The sequence below is a fragment of the Callorhinchus milii genome, unplaced genomic scaffold (assembly GCF_018977255.1).
Source record: "Callorhinchus milii isolate IMCB2004 unplaced genomic scaffold, IMCB_Cmil_1.0 Scaffold7, whole genome shotgun sequence".
NCBI classification, from domain to species: Eukaryota; Metazoa; Chordata; class Chondrichthyes; order Chimaeriformes; family Callorhinchidae; genus Callorhinchus; species Callorhinchus milii.
Genome location: NW_024704748.1, coordinates 27,042,946 through 27,068,573, shown reverse-complemented (window position 1 = coordinate 27,068,573; position 25,628 = coordinate 27,042,946). Strand labels below are relative to the sequence as shown.

At 49.0% G+C, this 25,628-nt stretch overlaps 2 protein-coding genes and 1 non-coding gene across 3 annotated transcripts in view; 1 reads left to right on the top strand and 2 right to left on the bottom strand.

The window, feature by feature from the left end:
* Positions 1–992: 992 nt before the first annotated feature.
* On the bottom strand, positions 993–21,846 carry mms19 (MMS19 homolog, cytosolic iron-sulfur assembly component). Its single transcript, XM_042337053.1, has 31 exons — positions 21,742–21,846; positions 20,927–20,975; positions 19,993–20,093; positions 18,692–18,777; positions 17,538–17,612; positions 16,822–16,891; positions 16,436–16,564; positions 15,547–15,608; positions 14,922–15,008; positions 14,079–14,153; positions 13,237–13,314; positions 12,562–12,700; positions 12,038–12,192; positions 11,138–11,216; positions 10,736–10,861; positions 9,873–9,954; positions 9,446–9,543; positions 8,822–8,968; positions 7,854–8,009; positions 7,330–7,417; positions 7,070–7,172; positions 5,936–6,010; positions 5,421–5,547; positions 5,117–5,238; positions 4,490–4,574; positions 4,161–4,331; positions 3,176–3,258; positions 2,543–2,707; positions 2,282–2,341; positions 1,733–1,833; positions 993–1,320 (listed from the first exon to the last, which is right to left on the bottom strand). The coding sequence occupies exons 1-31, from the start codon at positions 21,830–21,832 to the stop codon at positions 1,293–1,295; spliced, it is 3,093 nt and encodes a 1,030-aa protein (XP_042192987.1). The 5' UTR covers positions 21,833–21,846; the 3' UTR covers positions 993–1,292.
* An 849-nt stretch (positions 21,847–22,695) lies between these two features.
* trnas-cga lies at positions 22,696–22,768 on the bottom strand. The gene has a single exon. It is a non-coding gene; the product is annotated as a tRNA-Ser (tRNA).
* A 796-nt stretch (positions 22,769–23,564) lies between these two features.
* The window catches only part of ubtd1b (ubiquitin domain containing 1b), a 30,425-nt gene continuing 28,361 nt past the window's right edge, over positions 23,565–25,628 (top strand). The window contains exon 1 of the mRNA XM_042337047.1: positions 23,565–23,730. Coding sequence (XP_042192981.1) covers positions 23,628–23,730 — 103 coding nt within the window. The 5' untranslated portion in view covers positions 23,565–23,627. The remainder of the gene's footprint in view (positions 23,731–25,628) is intronic.

The window sequence follows — 25,628 nt, the reverse complement described above, 5'->3', positions numbered from 1 at the left end:
CCAGTCAGTGTCACAGATCGATCCATTCAGAAATAGCCCAAAAGGGGATCCAGAATAGGCAGAGACAGGGATAGGCTGTACCTTAGCAGAACGCGCTTCCACCTTCCCCACTCCCCACCCTCCTCACCCAGTGCCCCAAGCGATTAGCTCAACAACACCAAGAGATAAATGTACAGCAGACCGGGTGTGGGGGGGTTGTGCAAGTACCAGCTCATTGTTCAGTGTAGGTTACAATATTCCAAGCACATACAGCCGTCAAGTCAGCCCAGCCTGGCGTAGTCTGTAACACTCGAGGTCAGTGTGTTGTTAGCTCAATATTAATATATGTTACCCATATTCACTTGCGGGGGGAGGGAGGGGGGGCGGCAGGGAACAGTCGGAGCAGCACAAAGCCACACAATCGGGATCAGTTCTAGTTGCCATTAGAATAAACACCTCACGCTCTCTCCCCCCCACCACCAGACCCTCTCTCACCCTGACTGTCCGGGTCAGGAACACACGGAGAATAAAAACAACCATTCACAGCTTTGAAATAATATCAAGACGAGTAAAATGCTTAGCATTCAGCTGCAACTTCCAAATAGCTCCGCTATGTCAGCCTGTGAAGGTCACATTAGACTCCAGCAGGTAACTCACTTCTAGGATCTGTTACGTGTCATCCCACCCCCACAAAACCTCTCAACCAGACCCCAGCCAGTGCCACAGTGAGTGGCGAGCTTCACTGGAGAGGTAACTGGCTTACTTACCCTTTGTGCGCCCTAATGTGCAGAGACTGTGCTCAGTGCCAGATACCAGGGAAATGTCAGACTTGCACAAATCTTTGCTTCAGACTCTTATCAGGAACCTGTTTTTATCCTAAAGGTTATCGCACATTTGGTCGCTCAATCCACGGCTGTTTGTGGGACGCTGCTGTGCACAATTGGCTGCCGCGTTTCACCCAAAAACATAGTCAATTGACTTTACAGTATATCCTGTGAAGCGCTTTGAGACGTCTCGAAGACGTGATAAGGCGCTATATCAAATGCAAGGATTATTATTCCGTACAACAGTGCAGAAACCACCACATACACGCATGTACACACACGTGATGGAGAATGAAATGTGCTCATCTTTGACATGCTCCCCTCACCGGTCAGTCGTCACCTGAACCGGACGCTCTTTATAGCAATGTTCGTGTTATTGTTGGGGTTATTTGTTGTTGTTGAAGTAACTCAGGAATTGTGCTGTTCGGTCACTCTGTGCTATGTTCCCAGGTTCTGTCTGGTCAGCTGTCCCCTTCCGCGCCTGCGATCTCACCTCCCAGGGCTGCCCAACAGAAACCTGCATCACACACACACGAGGGAATAATTAATTAGTTAATTAATTGCACAAATTAGTCACTCAATTCACGACTGTTTGTGGGACACTGGCTGCTGTGTTTCGCCCATTTAACCCACAGTCAATCCAGTTTGTGCAGTAACGTCCCATAAACAGTTGTGAGGTGAACGAGCAATTTCTTGGGGGGATTGTCGGCCGAGAGAGAGAGTCCCTTATCTTTTCCAACAGTGCTACGGGATCTTTAACATCAGGCACCGATGGGATATGGATTTAATGTCTCACATGAAGGACAGAGCCTCTGACAATGCTGCACTCCCCCACACCCCCAGCGCTGCGCCAGCCTGGACTGTGAGCTCTCACTCTCAGCCTGTGCCAGACTGGCATTAAAATCAGAGGCAAAGTCTCTCACACCCACCATTCTCCTCGGGCCAAGGCGGCTTCTTTCCTCACAAGACGTTTCTTGTCGTCCAGTGGCTGGGTCAGAGCCCGGATGGTGCGAGCTTTGTGTGGGAGGATCTGGGGGAGAGCAGAGCAGAGAACCGCAACATCAGGAAACATCCTGAAGAGATTCACAAAACCAAGGAAGAACATCCACCCCATTGTGTCTGTGCTGTTGCTCCCTCCCCCACTGGAGCTCTCCACTCTAACCCCATTTCCTGCCTCTTTCCTAACTCTTCCTCTATTAAGCAAGTATCTAACTCCCTGTTATAAATGATGATCGCAGTCTCCCACTCCCCTCCTGTAGCTGTAGCAAAATATTTCCTATTAATAATTCCCCCGGATGAAAAATAATCTCCCCCGAACAGCGCCGAGTTTGTGGCCCTAAATAAAACTCTCACTGTCTATCCCAAGGCTTTGTGTGATCTCCCCTTTTAACTTGCTGTGTTCCACTGAAAAGCAGCCCCCTCCCCGCCACCCCCCCTCATCTCCAACCCATCCCCCAGTGTGACTGCAGGTCACATACCACGTGAGTAGGCAGGCGGGTCATTGCATGCATGCACTGGAGCGATGCGATCCGCACCTTCTGTAAAGGAGAAGCGTGGAGCGTTAGTACAGCAGCTGCTGCCCGGCAACGCCAGGCACAACCGGTTACAGTCTGCGGCAACTCCACAGGGCCAGAGAGAGATGGCCTCATGTTCAAATCCCAGTCAGATTATTATTATTATTAAATACACTCTGGCTCACCCCCACTCCACACACACACCCCGTTATGAAGTGCATGTACCATGGTGGGGCTGGTGGCCAGACTGAGGAGTTTGCTGATCAGGGTGTCCACGTGCAGACTGACTATCTGTGGGGCTTCCTGGAGGAGCGGGTGCAGGCAGCCGAGCGTGGAGAGCTGCACCACCTGGTCTGAGCAGGACAGAGCCTCCAGGAGCAGCGTCAGCAGCTGTGAACAGAGAGAGAGAGAGAGAGATAATTAAACCTAATCCTGTGGAGTCCTGTAGTTCAGTGGTTAGGTCACTCGCCTCGCAAGCGAGAAGATCCGGGTTCGATTCCCGGGCAGGGCAGAACCTTAGACTAGTTTCCTTACTCCACACGTCTCTGTTTACCTGGCAGTCAGTAGGAACTCGGTTGTTAGTCGATTGGAGGGAGCCTATGGAACAGCTTCCCAGGAAACAGTACACCGAGTTTGATCCACTCACCGGGCAGGTTTTTATAGTCTTCTCCTTCATTTATCCCCAAACACACTTGCCAAAGAGCCATCGGACTGGTCAGACAGCATAGAAGGGAGCGGGAAGAATGAATGAGCTGGTGGGGGGTGGTGAATAAAACCCAAATCAACAAGCCAATTACGAGTGACCTCAGGGCACGGATTTTCTACAACAACATTGGCACAGAGAGTGTGTGGACTGACCGAGGGCAGCTCCGTCATCAGGACCTGTTTCGGGAGACTGTTCATGACGTGAGAAAGTGCCTTCAAGTAGTTGGACTTGTTATCTGTAAAGAAAACGGTGTTTTGACGGTTATGGATGAGGATAAAGTCAGAATATCGTTCAAAGTAAGCCAAAGTATATTGATACCAGTGTCACCATCTTTGTTACTGGAGTCTACAACACACCCCACCATAATAATAATTATAATAATAATCCTTCCATTTGATATAGTGCCTTAACACGTCTTTGAGGTGTCTCCAAGCGCTTCACAGGATACACTGTAAAGTGAATCAACTGAATATTTTGTGGGCGAAACGTGTCAGTCAATTGCACACAGCAGCGTCCCACAAACAGTCGTCTACAACACATTCTGTAGTACAAAATACTATTTTGTACCTTACCCCAGGCACGATTTCCCACACATTGCAAAGAACAAGGTCATAAATGAGTGAAGATTAGATTTCAATCAGATATCAGGTCATCATTACCTGACAGGATCTTCCTACAATGCAGCAGTTCCCAGGTAACGGCATCACTCTATAATGACTTGCATTTATATTGCGCCTTTCGTGTCGGGAGGGCATCCCAAGACTACATTGACCTCAAAGTCCTTGATGGGATTCAACCTGCCACCTGATGACCCAGAAGCAAGAGTGCTGAGCCAAGGAGATTTCCCAATTCAGGAACATTGGATGCATGTTTCTCAGGCAGCTCTGACACTGCAGTAACGTCAGTGCAGGACTGAGGATGGGGCTTGGCAAGAGATAACGTTTTATAAGCCTAACCTGGAGGCTCCCAAAGGGGGCAGAGCCCTCAAGAAATTCCAACAGCCCATAGTGTCACTACACTTTATAGTGTGTCCTGTGAAGCGCTTTGAGAAGTCTGAATGACCTGATAAGGCGCTGTATCAAACGCAAATATTATTATTGTTATGTGAATACACAGTGAGTGAGGCCTGTGACTGACCTTTCCCGGCAGAGTGGAAGCCCTGCACCAGTTTGGGAACGTTCTCTGTGAAGAACCTCTGACGGTACATGATGCGGATGTCGGCGTGAGAGGCTCGGTTCAGGACGTCCGTGGAGTCGCTCACCAGCAGCGAGAATCCGTCCGCTGCCTCCGGCCCCAGCTCCGGGTCTGCTAACAGCACAGCAACTAGGCAGGGAGTGGAGGGGGGGGTGGGAGAGAGAGAGAGAGACAGAGAGATGAGGGCGGGAGGAGACCATTAATTAATCACCTTCCCTCGCTTCTCAATCTCTGCTCCAGGTGACAAACGTGATTTAATTTACAACAAGGACTGGTGACAGCTCGCAGAGGGTGCCTTACCTTGTCTGTCAGTGCAGTGGCCAGGGGATGGTATCTCAGAACAAGTGCTTTCGTTAGCTGCAGAGACACAGAACCCAGGACAGGTTTGGTGGGTGGAGAGAAGTTTAGTTAAATAAATTATGTTCAATCCACAGCGACATCCCACCGCCCTCCAGGTAAAACCAGCCACGGATCCCACTTCACTCACCATCTAATGCCCCTCCTCTTTCCACACCCTCCCACCCCACCAACATCTGTACATGGGTAAGATCAGAGCTCAGCCACTATTTATGTGAAGTGACTCTATTTTGTAAGTGAGCGAGGCAGCCAACTTGCACACAGAGGTCATGAAGTGAATGATAATAATAATAATAATCCTGGCATTTGACACAGCGCCTTATCACGTCTTCAAGACGTCTCAAAGCGCTTCACAGGATACACTGTAAAGTGTAGTGACTGTGTATTTTGTGGGTGAAACGTGGCAGCCAATTGCGCACAGCAGTGTCTGTCCCACACGCAGCCGTGAGGAACCCAGGAACAGTGATCTCCATTGGGCCATGGAACAGTGCCCAGCGCGAGTCACAGATAAACTGGGAAACATTGTGAAAGGGGCTGCTTACCCACAGCAGCAATGTGAAGCCTCGAGTGCGGCCGGCGGCCAGCGAACAGTCCCCAGCGTTGGTTTGTGGCCCTGAATCGATGCGTTTCAGAATGTCCTGAAGGATGGAATCCAACTGCTCACCTACAACAAGAGGATGTCAGCACACACACAAAGCCCTTTCCCCGTGCCCTGCTTGAACAACTACACAGCCCCTCCCCTGATTACATAGCCCTTCTCTCCTCCCCCGGGTACACAGGGTCATTTGAGTGTGGTTGGAGGAGGTTACAGAGGGTTAAGCAGGAAGTACAGGCTAGTGTCCTTACCGGCAGGATACTTGTTGACGATCCCGGCAATGCACTTGGCAGCCGATGTGTATGTGAAGCGGTGGCCGCTCACACAGCACATCTCCAGCAGCTGCCCCAACAACCGATCCCGCTGAGGGACACCCACCTGCAGCCGGAGAGAGAGAGACAAGGTCACCAAAACAACAACCAACTCACATACAATCATCCCAGGTTAGCACCGGGTAGAGACAGAGTAAAGCTGCCTCTACACTGTGAGTCCACACTCCCAGGTCAGCGACAGCACAGGTTAGAGACAGAGTAAAGTTTCAGCACACTGGGACGTCCTTCCGACATGAAAGAGCTTGTTACATGTGAATCTATGATAAGCTCACTCTACACTTTACTTGCCTGTACAAGACTCTCCTCAAGAGCGAGACAGACAGACAGACAGACTGAAAACAGGAACAAGAATATTGTAGGCTTAGGAGACGGGGAAAGAGAGAGGTTTGCTTTCAGACCACATTCCGGTCTCATCTCCTCGTTGGGATACTCACGTTGTTTGGCAGTGAACACACAGCGGCCTGGAGTAGGGCGATCAACTGAGTCTGCAAGCACGCTGCATCATCAGGCTGGGGGGGGGGGGGGAATAAACACACGTTAGGGCACAGTGAGTGACTGGGCAGCAGGTCGAGCACACTATTTCAATGTTGCTACAAACTAAATACCTCTGCTGACCTTTCTGAGCCCTAACAACCTTCGGGAGGACGTCGAGTTAAAAAAAAAACCCCCATCAATATCAGTCCCTCCGAGACGCGACCCCGGATATGGCTGCTGGGTCTGAATGCAAGTTGTTGTTGTTGTTTTAACCAAAAATAATTCCGACCCTCGTGTTCCTGCTGATCCCTGCAGTACCAGCAGCCACCTGGGGGAGGTGCTGTCAGTCAGCAGGGGAACACTGCACCCGCAGCGCCGCCTGCTGTTGAATGCAGGTACTGTTACCGATGTCGGCCAGGCCAGCGGTCAGTCACCACTGCCAGAGACTAAACGCTATCCAGAGACCTCCTGTACACACACACACACACTGTATACGGGGGAGTGAGATATTCTGACCAAACTCACCATCAGGAATAACAACAAATTGCATTTATACGGCACTTCACTCGTCACGTCGGGAGGACATCTTAGATTCCTGTGACTTTCCTATTGTTCCTGTGGCTGTGGATCCATTCAAATTTGAGGCTGATAGATATTTGTTGGGTCAGGGCTTCAGGGGATACGGGGCAAGGGGGGTAATTAGACTTGAGGTACAGATCAGCCGTGATCTTATACAATGGCGGAACTGACTCGAGGAGCTGAATGGCCCATTTCTGTTCCTATATAATGGCGACTTAGACGAGGTAACAGAGGTTAACTGTGGAACTGTCCCGACAACAACTTGCATTGATATAGTGCCTTCAGTTACTGAGAGGGGAAGCTGAGAATCTCCCCCCACCTCCCCGCCCTTGTGTGATCCCCCCACGATTCCCTGCACTTCAAGACTGAAAACAGAGAGGATTGTTATATTCCTAATTATAAATTTGTTGCCTCTCTTTTTCATTCTCCCCAAGACGACAGCAACAACTTGCATTTATCTAGTGCCCGTTATGCAGGGTAGTGTCCCAGGGCGCCAGTGATGTGTCGTGTCTGACCTGGAAGGGCTGGAATGTGCTGGGCAGGTCGTTCTCAGGCAGGAGGGAAGCGTCTCCGTCCAGATACAGGGATACAACCCGGGCGATGGTTCTGCAGGCTGGTCTGAAATACGTGGGTTTTGTTTAAAATCAAGAAGGTCTGAAGTTCTGCTTTAGGCTGTACGCTGTGCTGGACTCGCTGTGTGTGTGGCTGTACGCTGGGCTGTGGAGTACTGTGTGTGACTGCGGCTGTACGCTGGGCTGTGTTGAGCAGCACTTACTGTGTGTGAGTGTGGCTGTATGCTGTGCTGATCACTGTCCCCAGGGCCGCGATGACTGGCTCCTCACACAGGATGCTGGGTCCACAACCTGCAGCAAAAACAAGTGGAGAACGTAACCACCCGAGCTGTCTGCCTGAATATCAGCCTTCAGTCCAGGGCCTTATACCAGCAACCTGGCACCTGGAGAACAATCCGTCCCAATCGCTTCACAGAGTGGGGAAACCCACCATCACCAAACAGCGCCGCGGGATCTTTAACATCCACTTGAACAGACAGACGGGACCTCGGTTTAACATTTCACCCAAAGCACGGCACCTCCCACAGCGCAACACCCCCCAGCACTGCATTGGAGCTTCAGCTTAGACTGTCGGAGTTCAAGTCCCGATGTGGGATTTGAACCCACAACCTTCTGACATGTAGGCGAGAGCCAGGCTGACACCTCAGGGTGATTGGAATAAGGGGGAAGAGAAGGATTTGGAGATGGGGGGGGGAGGGGGGAAAGAGGGGGATTGATCGATGCTTACCCTGTAGCGCTGACCTGACCGCCAGCCCCAGCAGACAGGGAACCACAGTCTGGTGGAAATACTCGCTGCTTTCTTCAGCGACCTGACACTGCTCCGCCACCAGCTGCAGACTCCGACAGGCAGATACTGCGTCCTCCACCTCTGTGCAGAGACTGCCTGCAAGAGAGAGAGGGACAGAGAGGTAGACGGGAGAGAAAGAGAGGGACAGAGAGAGCCCACAGAGATCAGCACAGCTACTCTTCCAGGCCACAAAGGTATAACTTCCTGTCCCCATACCAAAACATCACACGACTGGACAGTATTTTCCACATTTCTTAAACAAAGAAAACAGATATTTAATGTATTTGTTAAACAGACAAACGCAGTCACCAATCTCTGGCAGTGACGTGCCACAAAGGAGCCAAATTAATTTTTTCTTTGGAGCCAGAGGTAGGGGGGAGGGAGTTAATTCAAACGAGGAGGAAGGAGTGGGGGAGATTTCAAACACTATTTGCAACTCACTGAAATGTAGGTCACAAGTTCTGGACGACTCAACTCCCCCCACCCCACCCCGATATCCCCAACCCCCCCACCCCAACACTTTCCCCCTCAGCACTCCACACCCCTCGTTGCGTTTCGAACACAAATAATAATATAATGATAATAATAATCTTTGCATTTGATATAGCGCTTTTCACGTCGGGAGGACATCCCAAAGCGCTTCACAGAACACACTGTAAAGTGAATTGACTGTATATTTGTGGGCGAACGCGGCAGCCAATTGCGCACAGCAATGTCCCACAAACAGTCGTAGATTGAAAATGACCAATTTATTATTGTTTTTGGTTTTGGAGGGATTATTATTAGGCTCTGTGTGGAGTAAGGAAACTTGCCCGAGGTTTCGCCCTCTGCCTGGAATTGACCTCAGGTCTCTCGCTTGCAAAGCGAGTGCTCTAACCACTGAGCTACAGGACTCCACAAATGCTCACCTTTCTGTATGTCCATGAGATGGCGCAGTAAGACTGGCACAGTGTGCCTCAGGACGTCGGGGTGCGTGGAGATGGCAGCCAGTGCCTGCACACAGCGCTGACGTGGAGCCTTCAGCAACCCCCTGCTCTCCTTCACTTCCATTGGCTCTGCCACACACACAGGGAACAAACACACAGACAGAGTGAGAGACAGAGAGAGAGAGAGAGAGAGAGCGCCAGGATCTTGCTCTCTGTCTCCGGAAACAGTGGCCTGGGATCAGGAGAAAGCAGGGTTTAAACAACTCCACTTCCCAACATGTTTCGCAACCAGAGGGTAGAGACTGGCAGAATCCGGCCTCTCACTCAGCAATGGTCACTGTTGACCCTCCAATGCAGCGCTGGGGTAGTGTTGGGTTGTCAGAGGTGCTGTCCTTTGAAAGAGACGTAAACCAAGGTCCTGGTTACAGTCTGTGGTTGTCAGTCAGTTTGTGGCTCATTCACTGGGTAAACACCCGAGGACACAAGCCTCACTGACAAGAGAGGAGCAAGTGTGATAGACCCAATGGGCGTGTCCCCATTCCCTGGACTGTATAAACTGTTGGAGCTCGAGCCTGGTCTCTGCAGTGAGCTCACACGGGTGCCTACCTGTGCTCAGCTCCCCTGTCATCGCTGGCACCATCCTGGTGATGAAGGCGGAGGGGTGTATCCGGGACATGGTGACCGAGGCTGCCATCGCTGCAGCACTGTGGGCAGAGAGACAAAGCTCAGCGTGATGCCCCTCCGCCCCACTGACCTTACGTGATAGGCCTCCCAGACGACCCACCCTCGCCTGCCCCACCTCTCCCCAGCCCGGGCTGACTCCCAGGCTTCACAGCACCATCCCCAAGTTTGGGACTCCGCTGTTGGTGGAGGATGATGGAGGGGAAAGACGACAGACAACATCTCATGTCCAACTCCCTGTCGGCACGTTGACACCCTGGAACGTGCTAGACTGTGGTCACAGCCCACGGCCAGCGTGTGTTCGGCCAGTGTGTAGGGTTTGTGCAGTCGGGAGAGCTTAACATATCCTCACCAAACCTGTGGGTCACCCTCCTCTAGTATAAGTCTGTTCAAATGATCGACGGCTAACTTCACATCAGCAGTGGCCAACAAGCCTGCAGCAGGAGAGAGGGCACAGAGTTACACACTGACCAGACACTGACACACGGTTACATAAATGAGAGGCAACTGGATCAGTTGAGGCCCTTGGTGTAAACGTGAAAAGAAAAAAAAATTGTAGGACTATGGGGAAAGGTGGGGGAGTGGGACTGACTGGAAGCTCTTTCAAAAAGCCGGCAAAGGCACGAAGGGGCCGAATGGCCTCCTTCTGTGCTGTAGGATTTTATGATTCAAATTAGAGAGCGCATACTCAGGAATGAATTGGGGGAATTAAGGGGTATGGTCCACCAGTTTTACAAAGGGTCTACTGCAATGTGAAGACAGAAATGAAAGTAATCCTTGCATTTGATATAGCGCCTTATTACGTTGTTGAGATGTCTCAAATCGCTTCACAGAATAGAGGTACAGTGGATTGCCTGTGTGATTTTAGCTGAAACATGGCAGCTAATTGCGCACAGCATTGTCTCACAAACAATTGTGCGTTCGTTCTCACTCACTTTCCTTTCTCCATAATGCTGCCTGACCTGCTGGGTTTTCTCAGCTCTCTCTATTTTTGTCTCACAAACAATCGTGGATTGAGTGACCAATTTAAAACACAAAATGTTTTTTTTTGAAGGGATTATTATCCCCAGAAATGCGATCTGCCAATCAAATAACAACTGGGTCCTACTTGCTGCTCGGCAAACAGAGGCGTGTGGAGTGAGGAAACTTGCCTAAGGTTTCCTTACTCCACACAATGAAAGGATGCTCAAACGGTGTCAGTGTGAAGGAGATCACCTTGCTGTGTGCCCAGGACGGCCAACGTACTGGTTCCCACAATCTGTAATTGGACACTGGAGTCAGTCAGGGCAGAGAACACCAGTAGACAGAGCTGATCCTTAAAGGCACTCAGAGGATTATCATCTGTGTGTGCGGGGAAATAAAACAGAACAAGAGATCAATACATTCACTGTCCACTGCTACAGTCTGTCCACTTCTTTATCCCACCCTTAAAGGCATTCCAAGTCTGTCCTTCTAGAGGTGTGTGTTTGGGAGGGGTGCAGTTCCACAGGTGCTCTCCGGCATCCATGGAACTGTGTGTGTGTGTATAGGTGAGTGAGTGTGTGAGGCTATCCTGCATGAGGGATGCTAATTAAAGCAAGTTGTAGCTCCTGCTGTTGTTGACATCACTCAACTCACCGTCCTCGCCTCGCTCCCACTTGTGCGTCAGTTTAATAAAACTCTCCAGTATTCCCAGGATCGTCCATCGCTGGCTGCTCTGCAAAAGAGAAAGGAATTTCCTCCCATTAGATCCATGTAGAATCATAAAATCGTATGCCACAGAAGGAGGCCATTCGACCCATCGTGCTTCTGCCGGCTCTTTGGGAGAGTCACCCAATCAGTCCCACTCCCCCGCTTTTTCCCCGTACCCTTGCAAATTTTTCCTTTTCAAGTCCCGATCCAATTCCCTTTTGAAAGTTGTTATTGAATCCGTTTCCACCAGCCTTTCAGGCAGAGCGTTCCAGACCGCAACAACGCGAAGGAATATTGCAGGAAGATGCAACACAGACTGCAGGACCCTTGTTGTGGGTCAGAGGTCATGAGAACCTTGGTTGACACTCCAGTACAATACTTGAGGGAGCGTTGCATTATCCCCCACAAAATACAGTCAGTTCACTTTACAGTATATTCTGTGAAGCGCTTTGAGACGGCTCAATGACGTGATAAGGCGCGTTACCAAATGGAAAGATTATTTTGTTGTTGTTGTTGTTGTTGTTGTAAGTGCTGTGCTCAAACCAAAGTCCCATTGTCCTGTTCAGATGGATGTCAAAGATCCATTGTGACACAACAGGAAAAAAAAGAAGAGTTTCTCCCAATGTCCTTGATAACAATACACCCCATATAAATATGTGTGTGTGTGTGACTATTTCTTTTTTTGCAACTCCAGCACCTGACAGCAATATTTGGTGAACTGCTCCAAGACGTTCCAAACTGCGGGGTCCTGTACCAAACAAGGGTTATGAGCACGACTCCAGTGAATGTCTTGTTCCCTGCACACACACACACACACACACACACACACAGAGTGCCAGGCTTTACCTGCGTGTGCTTGTTGAACTCCTCCAGTAACAGCGGCAGGACAGAGGTGGTGATCTTGTAGGTCGCTCGGTGCGAGCCACTCGCTGCTGCCTGCAGGAGCTTGGCACTCGGCCACACCAGCTTCATGTCTGGCTCACACAGGTGGTGCTTGCAATCTTTGTTAAGAGATCCAGAGACAGAGAGACAAGAGAGGAGACAGAGATTGAGAAGCACTTAGTTACTCAATCAGTTGCCCAACCATAATAATAATAATCATTGCATTTGATATAACGCCTTATCAGGTCTTCAAGACATCTGAAATGGCTTCACAGAATATACTGTAAAATGATTAACTATATTTTAGGGGGAAATCGCAGCAGCTAATTGCGCACAGCAGCGTCCCATAAACAGTCGTTGATTGAGTGACCAAATTAGTATTTTTCTTTTTGAAGGAATTATTCCCCCCGAAAAAATGATCTGCCAATCGACTAACAACTGGGTTCCTATTTACTGCTCGATAAACAGAGGCGTGTGGAGTAAGAAACCTTGTAAGACATTGTTCAGGAAGGAATCCAAGGAATCCTCAGCGTCCGAATCGATGACAGACCTGGACAGGCAGGTGGACAGAGCCTGCAGTGCGGACAGACCCTCGGATTCAATCTTCTCACTGGCCGTCTGAAATACCTGCACAGACAGAGAGATTTAATACAAACACCTGGGCAAAGTGATAGGGATCTTCCCCCTCCCCTCTCACCAATAAATAATAATAATACTTGCATTTGATATAGCTCCTAATCATGTCTCTGAGACATCTCAAAGCGTTTCACAGAATATACGGTAAAGTGAATTGACTTTGTGGCCGAAACGCGGCAGCCAATTGCACACAGCAGTGTCCCACAAACAGTGGTGGATTGAGTGACCAAATTATTATTATTATTTGCTGAATTGATTGCTTGTTAATTAATACTAATAAGAACTAATAACCTCACATTGGTTAGTTACAGAATTATTTCCTTCGGTATACACACGGAACATAAACTCTGAAACGTATGGTCTACACACACACATGCATTACACATAGCACATAATACACATATGTTCAGACATGTTACACCAAGCGAGTACAGACAGTGCTCTGATCGCCAGCAGTGAGAATGGGGAACAGAACCAACGCTTTATCAGAACAGCAGAGGTAAGCTTGGCTCAGCGCAGAGGCTTACCTCTCTGCGTATGGAAGACCAGAGAGCCGGGAGGAAGTCCTTCACCTCTTTCTTCCTATAGTCATTGCAGCAGGCGGTCTACACAGGAAAAACACAAGAGCTCGGTAAACAGGGGCCTGACGCTGGTATTTAATCAGTTACACTAACCTGATAATTACCCTCAGCTAAACCACCTCCCGATCATAGCTAACGGCAACTCTCAGTCAGCCACTGACCCTACAATGTGTCCCTACCTCAAGAACCTTCTCTTCAACCGCACCTTCGGTCACCCTCCTACCCCCACTCTCCCTGTTCTCCACCTTCTTGATCCCAACCCTCAGGTTTTTTTTCCCTACGGCGCACTGACCAACAACTGAAATGCGTGGACGAATGATGCTAATTGTATTCAGAAGTACTTAATTCTATTCAGTACAAGTGTTTATCTGTATTTAGATGCCCAGAGGATCAGTGTGTGTGTGATTGCCATCATTTTCATGGCAGATAATGATCCATCACATCTTATGTAACATGGATGAAGTGAGGAGGTGAAATGCAGCTCTGACAGCTTGTTTCAGCTCCTCTGAAGGCCCATTGTTGTTTGTAGAGGACTTTGTGGACAATCCAGTATAACACTTGTCCAGCTAGCACCATCGGGACATTGGCTCAGATTTACCAGGAGGCAGGTAGGAAGACTCCCATCCCCCAGGGACCACTGCCTACCTACCACCACCCCACCCCCACCCTTTCCCCACATTAACAAATAATGTCATTTCCTTCTCAATCAGGAACCAGGACTGCTCTGTTACTAGGCATGCAACAGGTTCTTGGTGAATGGTAGCTTGAATGATGAAGCTTCTGCTTACCAGAGTCTGGAGAGAGTCCACCTTGGCAGGCTGAACATCCGAGTCCAACTTCTCAATCAGGAGAGGCAACAGGAACTGTTGGTATCAGAATAAATTAATATAAACCTTCACAGAAACGGGAGGAGGCCATTCAGCCCCTCGAGCCTGTTCTGCCATTCTATAAAATCATGGCTGATCAGTACCTGAAGTCCAATTACCCCCCCTTTACCCCATATACCTTGATTCCCTGACCTAACAAATATCTATCCACCTCAGTCTTGAAAATGTGAATAGAAATAGCATCCGCAGCCTTTTGGGGGAGAGAGTTCTAGATTTCCACTACCCTTTATGTGAAAAACTGCCTCCTGATTTCACTCCTATATTACATCAAGCGACACACAGGAGCAGGCTCAGACCATCCACAGCACCACACACACTACACTGCCATCTCCCCACATACTCTGATATTTATCTTTCGCAATCATCTCTCCATTTCCTTGAACCTACACTGCATTCGCTTCAAAGTCACCACATCCTCTCTGTATCAAGATGCCCAAACTGCACAAGTCCTAAACTGTGGTCTCACAGGTGCATTGAACAGTCACAATAATACTTCCCTCCTTGTGCATTCTAATTATACTGCAGATAAACCTCTAGATTCACTGCCTCAATCCCTCCACCTCACCCCCTTTAAATCCTACCTTAAGACCTACCTCTTCGACTGCCCCCTTCCCGACACTATCCTGTGTGAAGGGTGTTTTACAAATGCAAGTTGCTGTTGTTGCATATCCAGCATATGGGGGGATGGGGGAGAGCGAAGGGGGGATTGGAAATTGAGCCCACAGAGAAATCAACAGCAAATACCTCTGCAAACCGTGGTGTGGAAGCCAATATAGCTCTCAGGCTGAGAATCAACTCCTCCTGCGATATGCCATGCGGGTCATTCGGTGGCTGCAAGAAATGAGACACAGTAAAGCACAGGGTCAGAAAGAGCTTTCCGAGCAACGGAAAATGTCTTCTCGTTCCTCCTGAGCTCACAATAACCCATCCTAAACACGGTTCCAACTCCACCCACCTGGCATCCTCACTCTGTTGTCAGCAAATCTCATCCCCTTCTCTCCCTAGGCTTCATAACATTGCCCCAGGATAGCTCAATTAGCCGACTTGGCACAAGATTTCTGGTACTGAATCCCAATGGGTCCAATTAACCCGTCTCCTTCTGAAGTCAACAAAATGAGCAGAATACACCTTGTGGACAAAATGGGTAATGTGAACGAGCTCCGAGGAGACACTGTGAATCCAGGCATGTTCACAGTAATCTGAGACGTTGTTTGGCTGCCTGTCTTGCTCATTACTCAGACGTGTAATAGAGAAGATTACCGCTCATTAATAAGACTTGTAAAGCTGTAAATATGTCCTCAACCCTAAGCTAAGCCTCATTTCTTTCCGCCTGAAAAAATTCCCAACGTTGGAACATCGGTAAACTTACTGGTGTGAAGTCAATAGGAAAGTAGCATGAAGTGACTTCAAACAGCTCCTCCACGAAGGCTCCTGCAACAAAAACGTGAGCTCAATTGAAGAACTTGTATTTTTATAGTGACCACTTCACACAACAAAATGTCTCAACGTCCCAAGGCATGGACAGTCAGGGAACCCGAGTAGGGGGTTGGGATCAGTAGGGGTGGAGAGCAGGGAGGGTGGGGGTAGGAGATGACAGAAGGCGGGGTTGAAGAGGACAGTCTTGAGACATGTCTTGAAGGAGGCAAGAGAGGGATTGAGGCAAAGGGACTGTGAGATGGAGTTCCAAAGGGGCAGCGAGGCTGAAGGCCTGACCACCAATGGTGGTCTCAAGACGCTTTACAGTGATTACAGGGTGACCCCTTGTGACATGCCGATTGGATCCATAAACTCATTTGTCATGTTATAAGGAAACACGCTTATAAAAATGGCAACCATCTGGGTCATCAGGTCGTTACTATGTCACTTCCTGTCCACTGCACATGGAATCAATGCACAGGAAACAACGCTGACATCGCTTCCTTCATGAAATGACATGAAATCAATGTCAGTAACAGCCGATTATTAGTGGAAGAAGCCAGGTGGTTTCCGCCCAACTACAAGAGACCCACATTATAGGCAAACAAGTTACCTTATAACAGGGTTTGTAGGAAAAACAATGGTTGATGAACAATCCTCAATCATTTTTGAAAGAAATTTGACTTTTTCTTTAAATTCTGTGGAAAGGTTTGGGAAGTGAGATTGACAGCTCTTGCAGAGAACCAGCACAGGCGCAATGGGCTGAATGACCTCTTTGGAGCTGTAACATTTTACAATTGACCAAAACAAAGGATGAACTGAAATCATGAGATGCTGCATACCAAGCTCGTATTTCTTGGTGACCATCTCTCTGCTGATCTGAAAGGCCATCAGGAGATTCCTGGGGTCCTTCTCGCCATCCATCGCTTGAATGAAACCGAATATGAAATCTGCCCCTAAACCTTTCAGCTCTGAAATGGAGAATAAAACAATAATAGGTCACAGACAGCTCTGAAATCCAACACATTAGTCACCTCCTCCCTACTCCCCGCTCGTGGTTGGGTTCCGCCACTGTTAAGTGCTCCAAGACACTGCCCTGCGTGAAGGGCGCTATGTAAATGCATGTAAAAGTTATTGCTGTTGCAAGTAATTACAGTCAGGCATGGTGAGTGGTGTTGTAGGCAAATGCTCAGCTGATTGCACAGAGTAATGTAAAAAGAACCAATACCTTTCTCTCTGGTTTCCATGAAGTTTGAGATAATGCTGTACACTGAATGCCTTTCAGACTGCATCAGAGACTGTGGGGGAAGGGGAGAGAAAATCAAAGTCAAAGATCAGAAAGAAGTATAACACAAACAGAAGCTACTGAGAAAACTGTTCATATGCAAACTTCTCACACAGCCTTAAGAGGAGGGGGAGGGAGGCAGACAGACAGAGAAGCAAGTTAAATATGTTCAGTTGAATGGACAATTTTTTGCTGTAATGTTGCTGCAGGGACGAGGTGAAGGTGAATCCTTTGAAACAATCTGAACTCAAATATCTGCCGACAATATCTGGCAGAGAATAAATTAATAAGAATAATTTGGTCACTCAATCCAAAACTGTTTGTGGGACACTGATGTTCACAATTGGCTGCCGAATTTCGCCAATTAAATACATAGTCACTACAATTTACAGTATATTCTGTGAAGCACTTTGAGATGTCTCAACAACGTGATAAGGCACTATATCAAATGCAAGGATTATTATTATTATAGAGCAACCATCACAGGATATTGGCTATATTGAGGGGAATACCAGATCAAAAGGTCTTCTACATCCCATCCTCTCTTCTGATCTTGGGAAGCAAAATCATCACGTTTCATATGGAGAAATTGCAGTGACATCACCGGAATGTTACAGGCCTTGTCTATCAATCACAGCCACCTGGCATCTCATCCTCACCTGTACGTGCACCTCCTGAAACAAGGCCTTCAAAGTAGCCACGGCCAAGCCTTCTGGCAGAACTGGGCTCAAGCTCTAAATGGGGGAAAGCAAAATGAATACGGGGCGAGAGAGAATGGATGACAGATGCTCTGTAACACAAACCCACTGTACTGTGTGCTTTGGAACCCCCTCCCACATTCCCTCCCTCCTTCCCCTCTTCTGGATCACGACTGATCACCTTCCTCTTCGACTGTGCTTAAGGTCACCTCCTCCCGCCCCGACTCGGCGTCAGGCACCACCACCGTTAAGCACTGTAAGTCGCTGCTCCGTGTGAAGGGTGCTGTGTAAATGCAAGTTGTTGTTGCTCAAGTCACACCTCTGCTAATGTACTGCTCCTCAAGACACTGTTAGCAATTATCATCCCTGTGAGGAAGATTCTGAGGTAAACAAACAAGTCCCAGATATGAAGCATGTTCAGTAATCATGTTGTTCACTGAGCTTAGTCAGGGTGTTAGCCTCAGTGCCCTCTGCCAAATAACTTGAAATTAAACCAACAGAGACAGACTGACATGCTGAAGACCTTTCTTTTAAACCGCGCCTTTGGTCACCTTCCTCCCCCTCCCCCTGGCTCGGCCCCGGGATCCGTTACTGTGAAGCTCTGAGACGCTGTCAGGCATGGAGGGCGCTATATAAATCCAAGTTGTTGTTGACAATAGTTTTTGCTGTGGAATCAAGTGCGCTCATTCTGATTTTCCTTCATTCTATGTCAGGTTCATCGACATGCTTTCTGCCTCACTGAGGCCAAGAGCACAGGGCGTGAGAGAAATCAGGGAGGCCACATGGGGGAAGGGGGTGGGAAACGGAGCAGAGCCAGAAAAGAAAAAGCTTTGCTCAATGTAGACTGAACGTGTGCCGTGCCTGAACCTTGAAAGGCCGATACCGACTCTCGTTGTGTGTGAAAAACATAAACAAAGGAACAACAGGACTAGACCATTCAGCACCTCGAGCCTGTTTTGCCATTCTTTACGATCATGACTGATCTGTACCTCAACTCCAATTACCCGCCCTTGCTCCATATCCCTTGATACTCACCCTAACAGTGAACAGTATTCCATTTCCACATCAGTCGCACCCCCGACCACATAATAAATACACAAACAATACATCCTTACCAGGAATTTCATTCCTTGAAGCACGTGGGAGGTAATGAGGTGATGGTCCTTTAACCGATCGATATAGAAGATGGTCAGAACCTCCACTGAAAGACAAGCACATCAAGAAAGGGGGATTAGACTGGGAGGGTTCATGTGGAGAAAAACATCAGCTCAGACTGGGTGACCCAAACGGTCTGTTTCTGTACTGTAACGTTCTCTGACTCTATGAAAACACAGTAGCCAAGAGGCAAAGGAGGCTTGAGAGCAGCGAGATAGGGGAGCAAAGTAAACTATATTCAAAGAATCCCCTTCTCAAATGTCTCTGTGCCTTCATAATAATCATAAGAATGACGTATATTGATAATAGAATAGCAATGCTTATCCACCACAGGAGAGAAAATTTACACAACAGCCCAAAGCCAAGGTCACCAGCTCCAGCCCTCTCACTCGCACAGTTTTGAGGAGGACTGAAGTTCAATCTAGAAAGAGAATCTCAGAGGAACAAAGTGCATTCTGCTATCAGGGGCATTCACAGGTGGACACCAAGGTCTGGCTATGTCAACAGAATCACGTTTGAAAAACATTTGTAAATAAAGCTGATGGACGCAATGCAGCGAGCCAGAATTGCCAAATGCTTCTCTGTCTCCCCTCCTCTGCCGTCCATAACCTTCACAGAAATAACTCCTTCAGCCAAAGGAAAACACAGCTACAATAAGAGAAGGGAATTCAATGGTAGGGAACTGAAAGCTATGCCATTTGGCCAGTGTCAGCATCCAGTACTCCTGAGTTTACACTATCCCATTCAGCACTCCCTAACCAGCTCCAGCAAAAGTTATATACAGAGCAAAGCCGGCTCTACACTGTCTGTCCAGTACTCCAAGGTCAGCAACAGCACGAGTTAGGGACACAGTAAAGCTGGCTCTACACTAATTATCCACTCACCCAGGTCAGTGACAGCAAAGTATGAAAGGTAAAGTAAAAAAGTCTTCACAAAGAAGTTGATGGGAATGAGGAATTCCCTGAAAAAAAACTGGATTGAAGTAGAGACAAGAGAATTAGACAGATGTTTGAAGAGGAGGAATATTTAAAGGTATTTAGAGTGAAGGGGAGAGTGGGGTCAGACTGGGTGGCTCATGTGGAGAAAATACTAGCACAAGTTTGATGGACCAAACAATCTTTCCTGTGTTGCAACCTTCTGGGATTCAGTACCAGTGGACACAACAAGGCTTTCTTAACAAATGCACAGATGAAAGATAAAAACTTTACCCAGTTTTACTTATTCACTTATATCAAATTTGGGATTTGGTCTTGCAGTTTACCTTCTTTCTGTTTGAGGATTGAGTATGAGACCTGCAGGACTTGAGAGAGAAGCTGTACTCCCCGGCCTCGTGTTCTGGGCTCAGGATTGGTGAGACATGTTCTGTCAGGTTAAAATAAAAGAGACGGCAATGAGAAAATATGTGACTGAGTTTCAGGCGCATACAGGGTAAGCAAAAGTGATGGGCGCTAGTATTTGGAAAGGTAACTCCAGCAAGAACGGTGCACCAGCACCGAGGTGATGGGTCAAACTTTACATCTTTTGCCCTGTAAATATTCTACAAGAAACAAGTGCTAACCCCTGGCTGTGTTTTATTTACAAGGATCTTGGTGAAGCTGTTTATTTCAGGGTTGACTCACTAACTCTTTGAGGTACACACACCCATCCTCTTGGGTGAAAAAAAAGTATCCTTTACTTATCGTAATTGGTCACTTTGCTTAAATAATTAATAATAAATATTTGCATTTAATCTAGAGCCTTATCGTGATGATACATCACAAAGCACTTCACGGAATCAGCTACTTTGAAGTGCACTGAAAGTCTGACACGTAGGCAAACGCAGCAACCAATGTGCTTCCGGCAACATCCTACACAACAATGAGGTGAAGTCCCTGTTCTTCTTCGAAAGAGCACTGTCAGGTTTTCAAAAGCCGCTTGAGCTAGCAGAACAGGAGCTTGGGATAACATCTCACCCGAAACTCAGCATGTCCGAAAAGGCAATGTTTAATTGGAGCGGTCCTGGAATGTCAGTCTGGAATAGGAGCTCATGTTCTAGTGTGGGACTTAAACCCACATCCTCCCAGGAGCCACTGAGTCCCTCTTACAACACAAAGACTAACTGAGGTACGATAGTGAAGTTTCTGAGATTTGTCACAATTGAACTGGGAACCACACAGAGGGCCAGCAACAGGTCGAAGAATAAAGCATTACTTTACCCCAAAGCTTCTACCACGTCTAGCGCCGCATATTTCCCATCGATGACACCTAAAACAAACCAGAACACACGATAGTTAATAACTAGAGCACAGTTAGAATTCACTTCTAAATTGTAAATCATTTATTAGTCTATTCCACTGTGAGCAGAGGAAAGGGGGGGGGGGGGGGGGGGGGGCAGAGGGAAGGGGGGGCAGAGGGAAGGGGGGGGCAGAGGGAAGGGGGGGCAGAGGGAAGGGGGGGGGGGGGCAGAGGGAAGGGGGGGCAGAGGGAAGGGGGGGGGCAGAGGGAAGGGGGGGCAGAGGGAAGGGGGGGGCAGAGGGAAGGGGGGGGCAGAGGGAAGGGGGGGCAGAGGGAAGGGGGGGCAGAGGGAAGGGGGGGGCAGAGGGAAGGGGGGGGCAGAGGGAAGGGGGGCAGAGGGAAGGGGGGGGCAGAGGGAAGGGGGGGCAGAGGGAAGGGGGGGCAGAGGGAAGGGGGGGCAGAGGGAAGGGGGCAGAGGGAAGGGGGGGCAGAGGGAAGGGGGGGCAGAGGGAAGGGGGGCAGAGGGAAGGGGGGGCAGAGGGAAGGGGGGGCATAGAAGAAGGGAAGGAGAGGGAAAATGAGAGGGAGAAAGAGGAAAGGGGGCAGAGGGAGAAATGTGCTGACAAACTAGAGACAGGGGAGCCATCTCTCTTCTCCCCCCCCCCCCCCCCGTTGCCAGGGTAACGGGCCGGCCAGGCAGGGCCTCCCGCCTACACTCTCCCCTCCCCTCCCCTCTCCCGCACAGCCCCTCTCTCCCCCCCCCCCAGTCACGGCCAATGATAATCGGGGGCCCTACCTGTGGCTATGTCCTTGGCCGCGCTGTCCTGTTGCCCGGTAACGAATTCCTCCACCAGAGCCGCCAGCGCCACACTCATGTCGGCGGCCATCTTCAACCGATCCACCGCGCAGGCGCGAGGTACAGCCGGGAAACGTGAAGCCAACGCGGAGGCGGCAAAAACCCCCCCCGTCACGTGACAAGGTCCCAATCCACCCCCACACCCCCACACCCCCTGGACCTGGGGTTGGTGGTGCCATCACTACAATTTGGGCTTCAATAGTCAGACTACTACTAGTAATAATAACCCTTGCAATTGCTTTGAGACGTCTCGAGGAGGACGCGATAAGGTGCTATGTCAAATGCAAGGATTATTATTATATAGCCACTTAAATAACAATCACAATCCTTGCATCCAATGTAGTGCCTGTAATGAAATGTCTCAGAGTGCTTCGCAGGGAATTGCTGGCAAGTGTAGTGACTGTGTACCATTACAAAAAAGGCGAACAAAAAAGGCAGCTAATTTGTACTCAGCAATGTACCCAACAGTATCCAAAAAACAGGATAAGTGAATGAAATGAAGCACCAGTTAATCTGAAGGACTGTTTGCCAGGATACCTGTTTCTTTTCCATTATTGCCAAATAATCTTTTTCATGTCCATCTGAAGAACATGCAGATCAGGGCCACAATTTAACGTCTCATCTGAAGGACGGCTCCTCTGACAAAGCCGCATGAATTGGCTACTGTGTTTCGCCCACAAAATAATAATTTATAATAATCTTTGCACTTGACACAGCGCCTTATCACGTCTTCGAGACGTCTCAAAGCGCTTCACAGAATATACTGTAAAGTGAATTGACTATATTTTGTGGGTGAAATGCAGCAGCCAATTGAGCACAGCAGCGTCCCACACACAGTGGTGGATTGGATGATCCAATTTTTTAATGTTACCTCCAGAAAACTTGCCCAAAGTTTCGCCCGCCTGGGAATTGAATCCAGGTCCTCTCACTTTCGAGGCGAGCGCTCTAACCACTGAGCTACAGGACGCCACCTGTCAATACGCAGTCAATCCGCTTTACAATATATCCTGCGAAGCGCTTTGAGACGTCTCGAAGACGTGATGAGGCGTTCGATCAAATTGTATCATAACAACACCAAGAACCCGCCCAATTGGGCGTGAAACCCGCCTCACGTGGGCCACACGGCCGGCGCATGCGCGCTTCCCTCCCCCCCGGAGCGTCAGGTGCGGTGACGTCGTGGGGCGGGCGCCCAGAATGCACCGGGCGGGGTAAGCGCCCCTCGCCCAGTGGGGAGGCTCCAGTGCGCAGGCGCGCAGCTTCAAAGCGACAGACGAACGGACGGACGGACGGCGGCGGCGGCGTCAGGTGCTGAAGGGCTGTGACAGGGAATGGAGTTCACCACCGACCGACCGGCGCCGCCTCCCAACTTTTGAAAGAGCTTCCAAGCCGTTGTTCTCGCCGCCTGGGGTTTGTGTGGACGAGAGGGGAAGGAGGGAGAGAGAGAGAGAGAGAAAGAGAGAGAGAAAATGAAAGGCGTTCGTCAGGTCGGCGGCGGTTGAAGCGGGCCCCGGAGGGGGAGGGGGGGCGGTTGCCCTTGGTTACCTGTGAGTGGGGGGGGAAGCTGACCCCCACCACTGACCCCCCACCCCCCCCTCTGTCAGCCCCTGGACCCCTCTGCCCTCCCCCCCCCCCCCCCCCGAGCGGCTCCTTCTTGTAGTTCAGTCTATTCTCCTCCCGCCTTCATTTACACTCAGAAAGTTTCCACTGTTAAGGTGACTGCATTGTAAAAGTCCGGCCGGGGGGGGCGGGGGTTGTTCCGAGGGAATCTGTGAGGGGTGGGGGGAGGAGGAGGGGTGTAGTGTGTGTGGTTGGTGGGTTATTCCTTGATGGGAGGCTGTGTGGGGTCCCAACGCCGGCAGCAGCAGCAGCAGCAGCACCAACAGCAGCACCATCGTTCAGGGAGACGGGGCGGCAATGGCAGAAAAACAGGTAAGGGGGTGAGGGGGTTGGTGTGGTGGTGGGGGGGGGGGTGAGGGGGTGGTGTGATGGTGGGGGGGGGTGAGGGTTGGTGTGATGGTGGGGGGGGGTGAGGGGTTGGGTGTGGTGGGGGGGTGAGGGGTTGGTGGGGGTGGGGGGGGTGAGGGGGTGAGGGTTGGTGGGGTGGGGGGGGTGAGGGGTTGGTGGTGGTGGGGGGGTGAGGGGTTGGTGTGCTGGTGGGGGGGGTGAGGGGTTGGTGTGGCTGGTGGGGGGGGGTGAGGGGTTGGTGTGCTGGTGGGGGGGGTGAGGGGTTGGTGGTGGTGGTGGGGGGGGGTGAGGGGTTGGTGTGCTGGTGGGGGGGGTGAGGGGTTGGTGTGGTGGTGGGGGGGGTGAGGGGTTGGTGGGGTGGGGGTCTGAGACAGGAGAGATGATCATAGATAATAATGATGTTACATGCATTTGGTGTAGCGCCTTATCACATCTCAAAGCGCTTCACAGGATGAGGTGAATTCTGAGATGCTATTTTCTTTTGGAGACGTGTATTTATTCCAGGTGGGGGGGGTGGGGGTATATGTAGTGGGCGCTGTCACTCGATGTGTGGGGAACCTCAGCGATTAAAGCACAAAGCAGGCTTGACCGTGTGTTTCCAGAATTGTAAGCTGCAGTTTTTCAGGCCGACTGTGCATTTGCTCCGAAATGAGAAAGTTTCGGTGGTGTATTTGAAACTGAACTGGATTATTTTTTTAAAAAAAATCTTAACATTGCCGTATAACCATTTTCTCTAATAACTTTGTTCAGTCGCACACGTTATGCCCACAAATATCCAACCATTCTGTGATTTTTTTTTTGGAGACTGGCAGTTAAGTATAATTTAAAGTCATAAACTGATCTTTATCTTTTTTTCATATTTTTTAAAAACCTCCCGCCCCACCTCAAGACAAGTGTGGATATCTGCAAATGTTCCTCTTGCTCAGTTCACCCTACTTTGCTTTCAAAGTAGAGTGAACTGAACAAAGCGGTGTGCTCGGAATCAAGAGGCAAGATAATTATGATAACTAGTAATTATCAGAATACTGTACTTGGCTTCTGTGTGCCATTCGTTCTCGTTTCACAGCTGAAATCTGAGAAAACCTGCCCAGCCAAAACTACAAAATCCTTGTGAGTCTGAACTTGTGACTCAGTGGAAATAAACCTTTAAACAATTTGAACGTCTGAGGCTATGTTACCGTACTTACAGTAATATAAGCAGTTTATTTATGTGGGGTTAAAACTGTTGAGCTTTGGGCATTCACTTATTTCTCCTTTCAGTGAGTGAGGAAAAACAACATTTTTCTATAGTGAAATAGATTGTTTATGTATGTTAACCCCTGTGTCTCTTCTCTTGTTAAAATATTAGCATTTAGTATCTGAATCTTTCTTCCTTCTAAAATGTATAACCTCGTATTATACTGCAGTGAATTTCACCTGTGGTTTCACCGCCCATTCTAGTTGTCTATTCATCTCCATTTAGAGTTACAGTACTCATAATTGTCAGATTTACTCCCTATTTTTGTATCATTTTCTTATATAGAAATTGTGGCCCTTATACTAGAATTCAGATATATTATACAACAACAAAATTACATTTATAGAGCGCCTTTCACATCGGGAGGACATCCCAAAGCGCTGATATTATAATAATAATACTTCTGCTTTGAAGTTGTGCAGATATTTGTGTAGTCCTGTAGCTCAGATCTGTAAATCAGATCAAGCGAGAGATCTGGGTTTGATTGCCGGCAAGGCAAAACCTTGGGCAAGTTTCCTTACTCCACACGCCTATACAGTAATAATCCCTCAAGAAAATAAACAATAATAAATTGGTCACTTCAATCCACAACTGTTTGTGGGACACTGCACAATTGGCTGCCGCG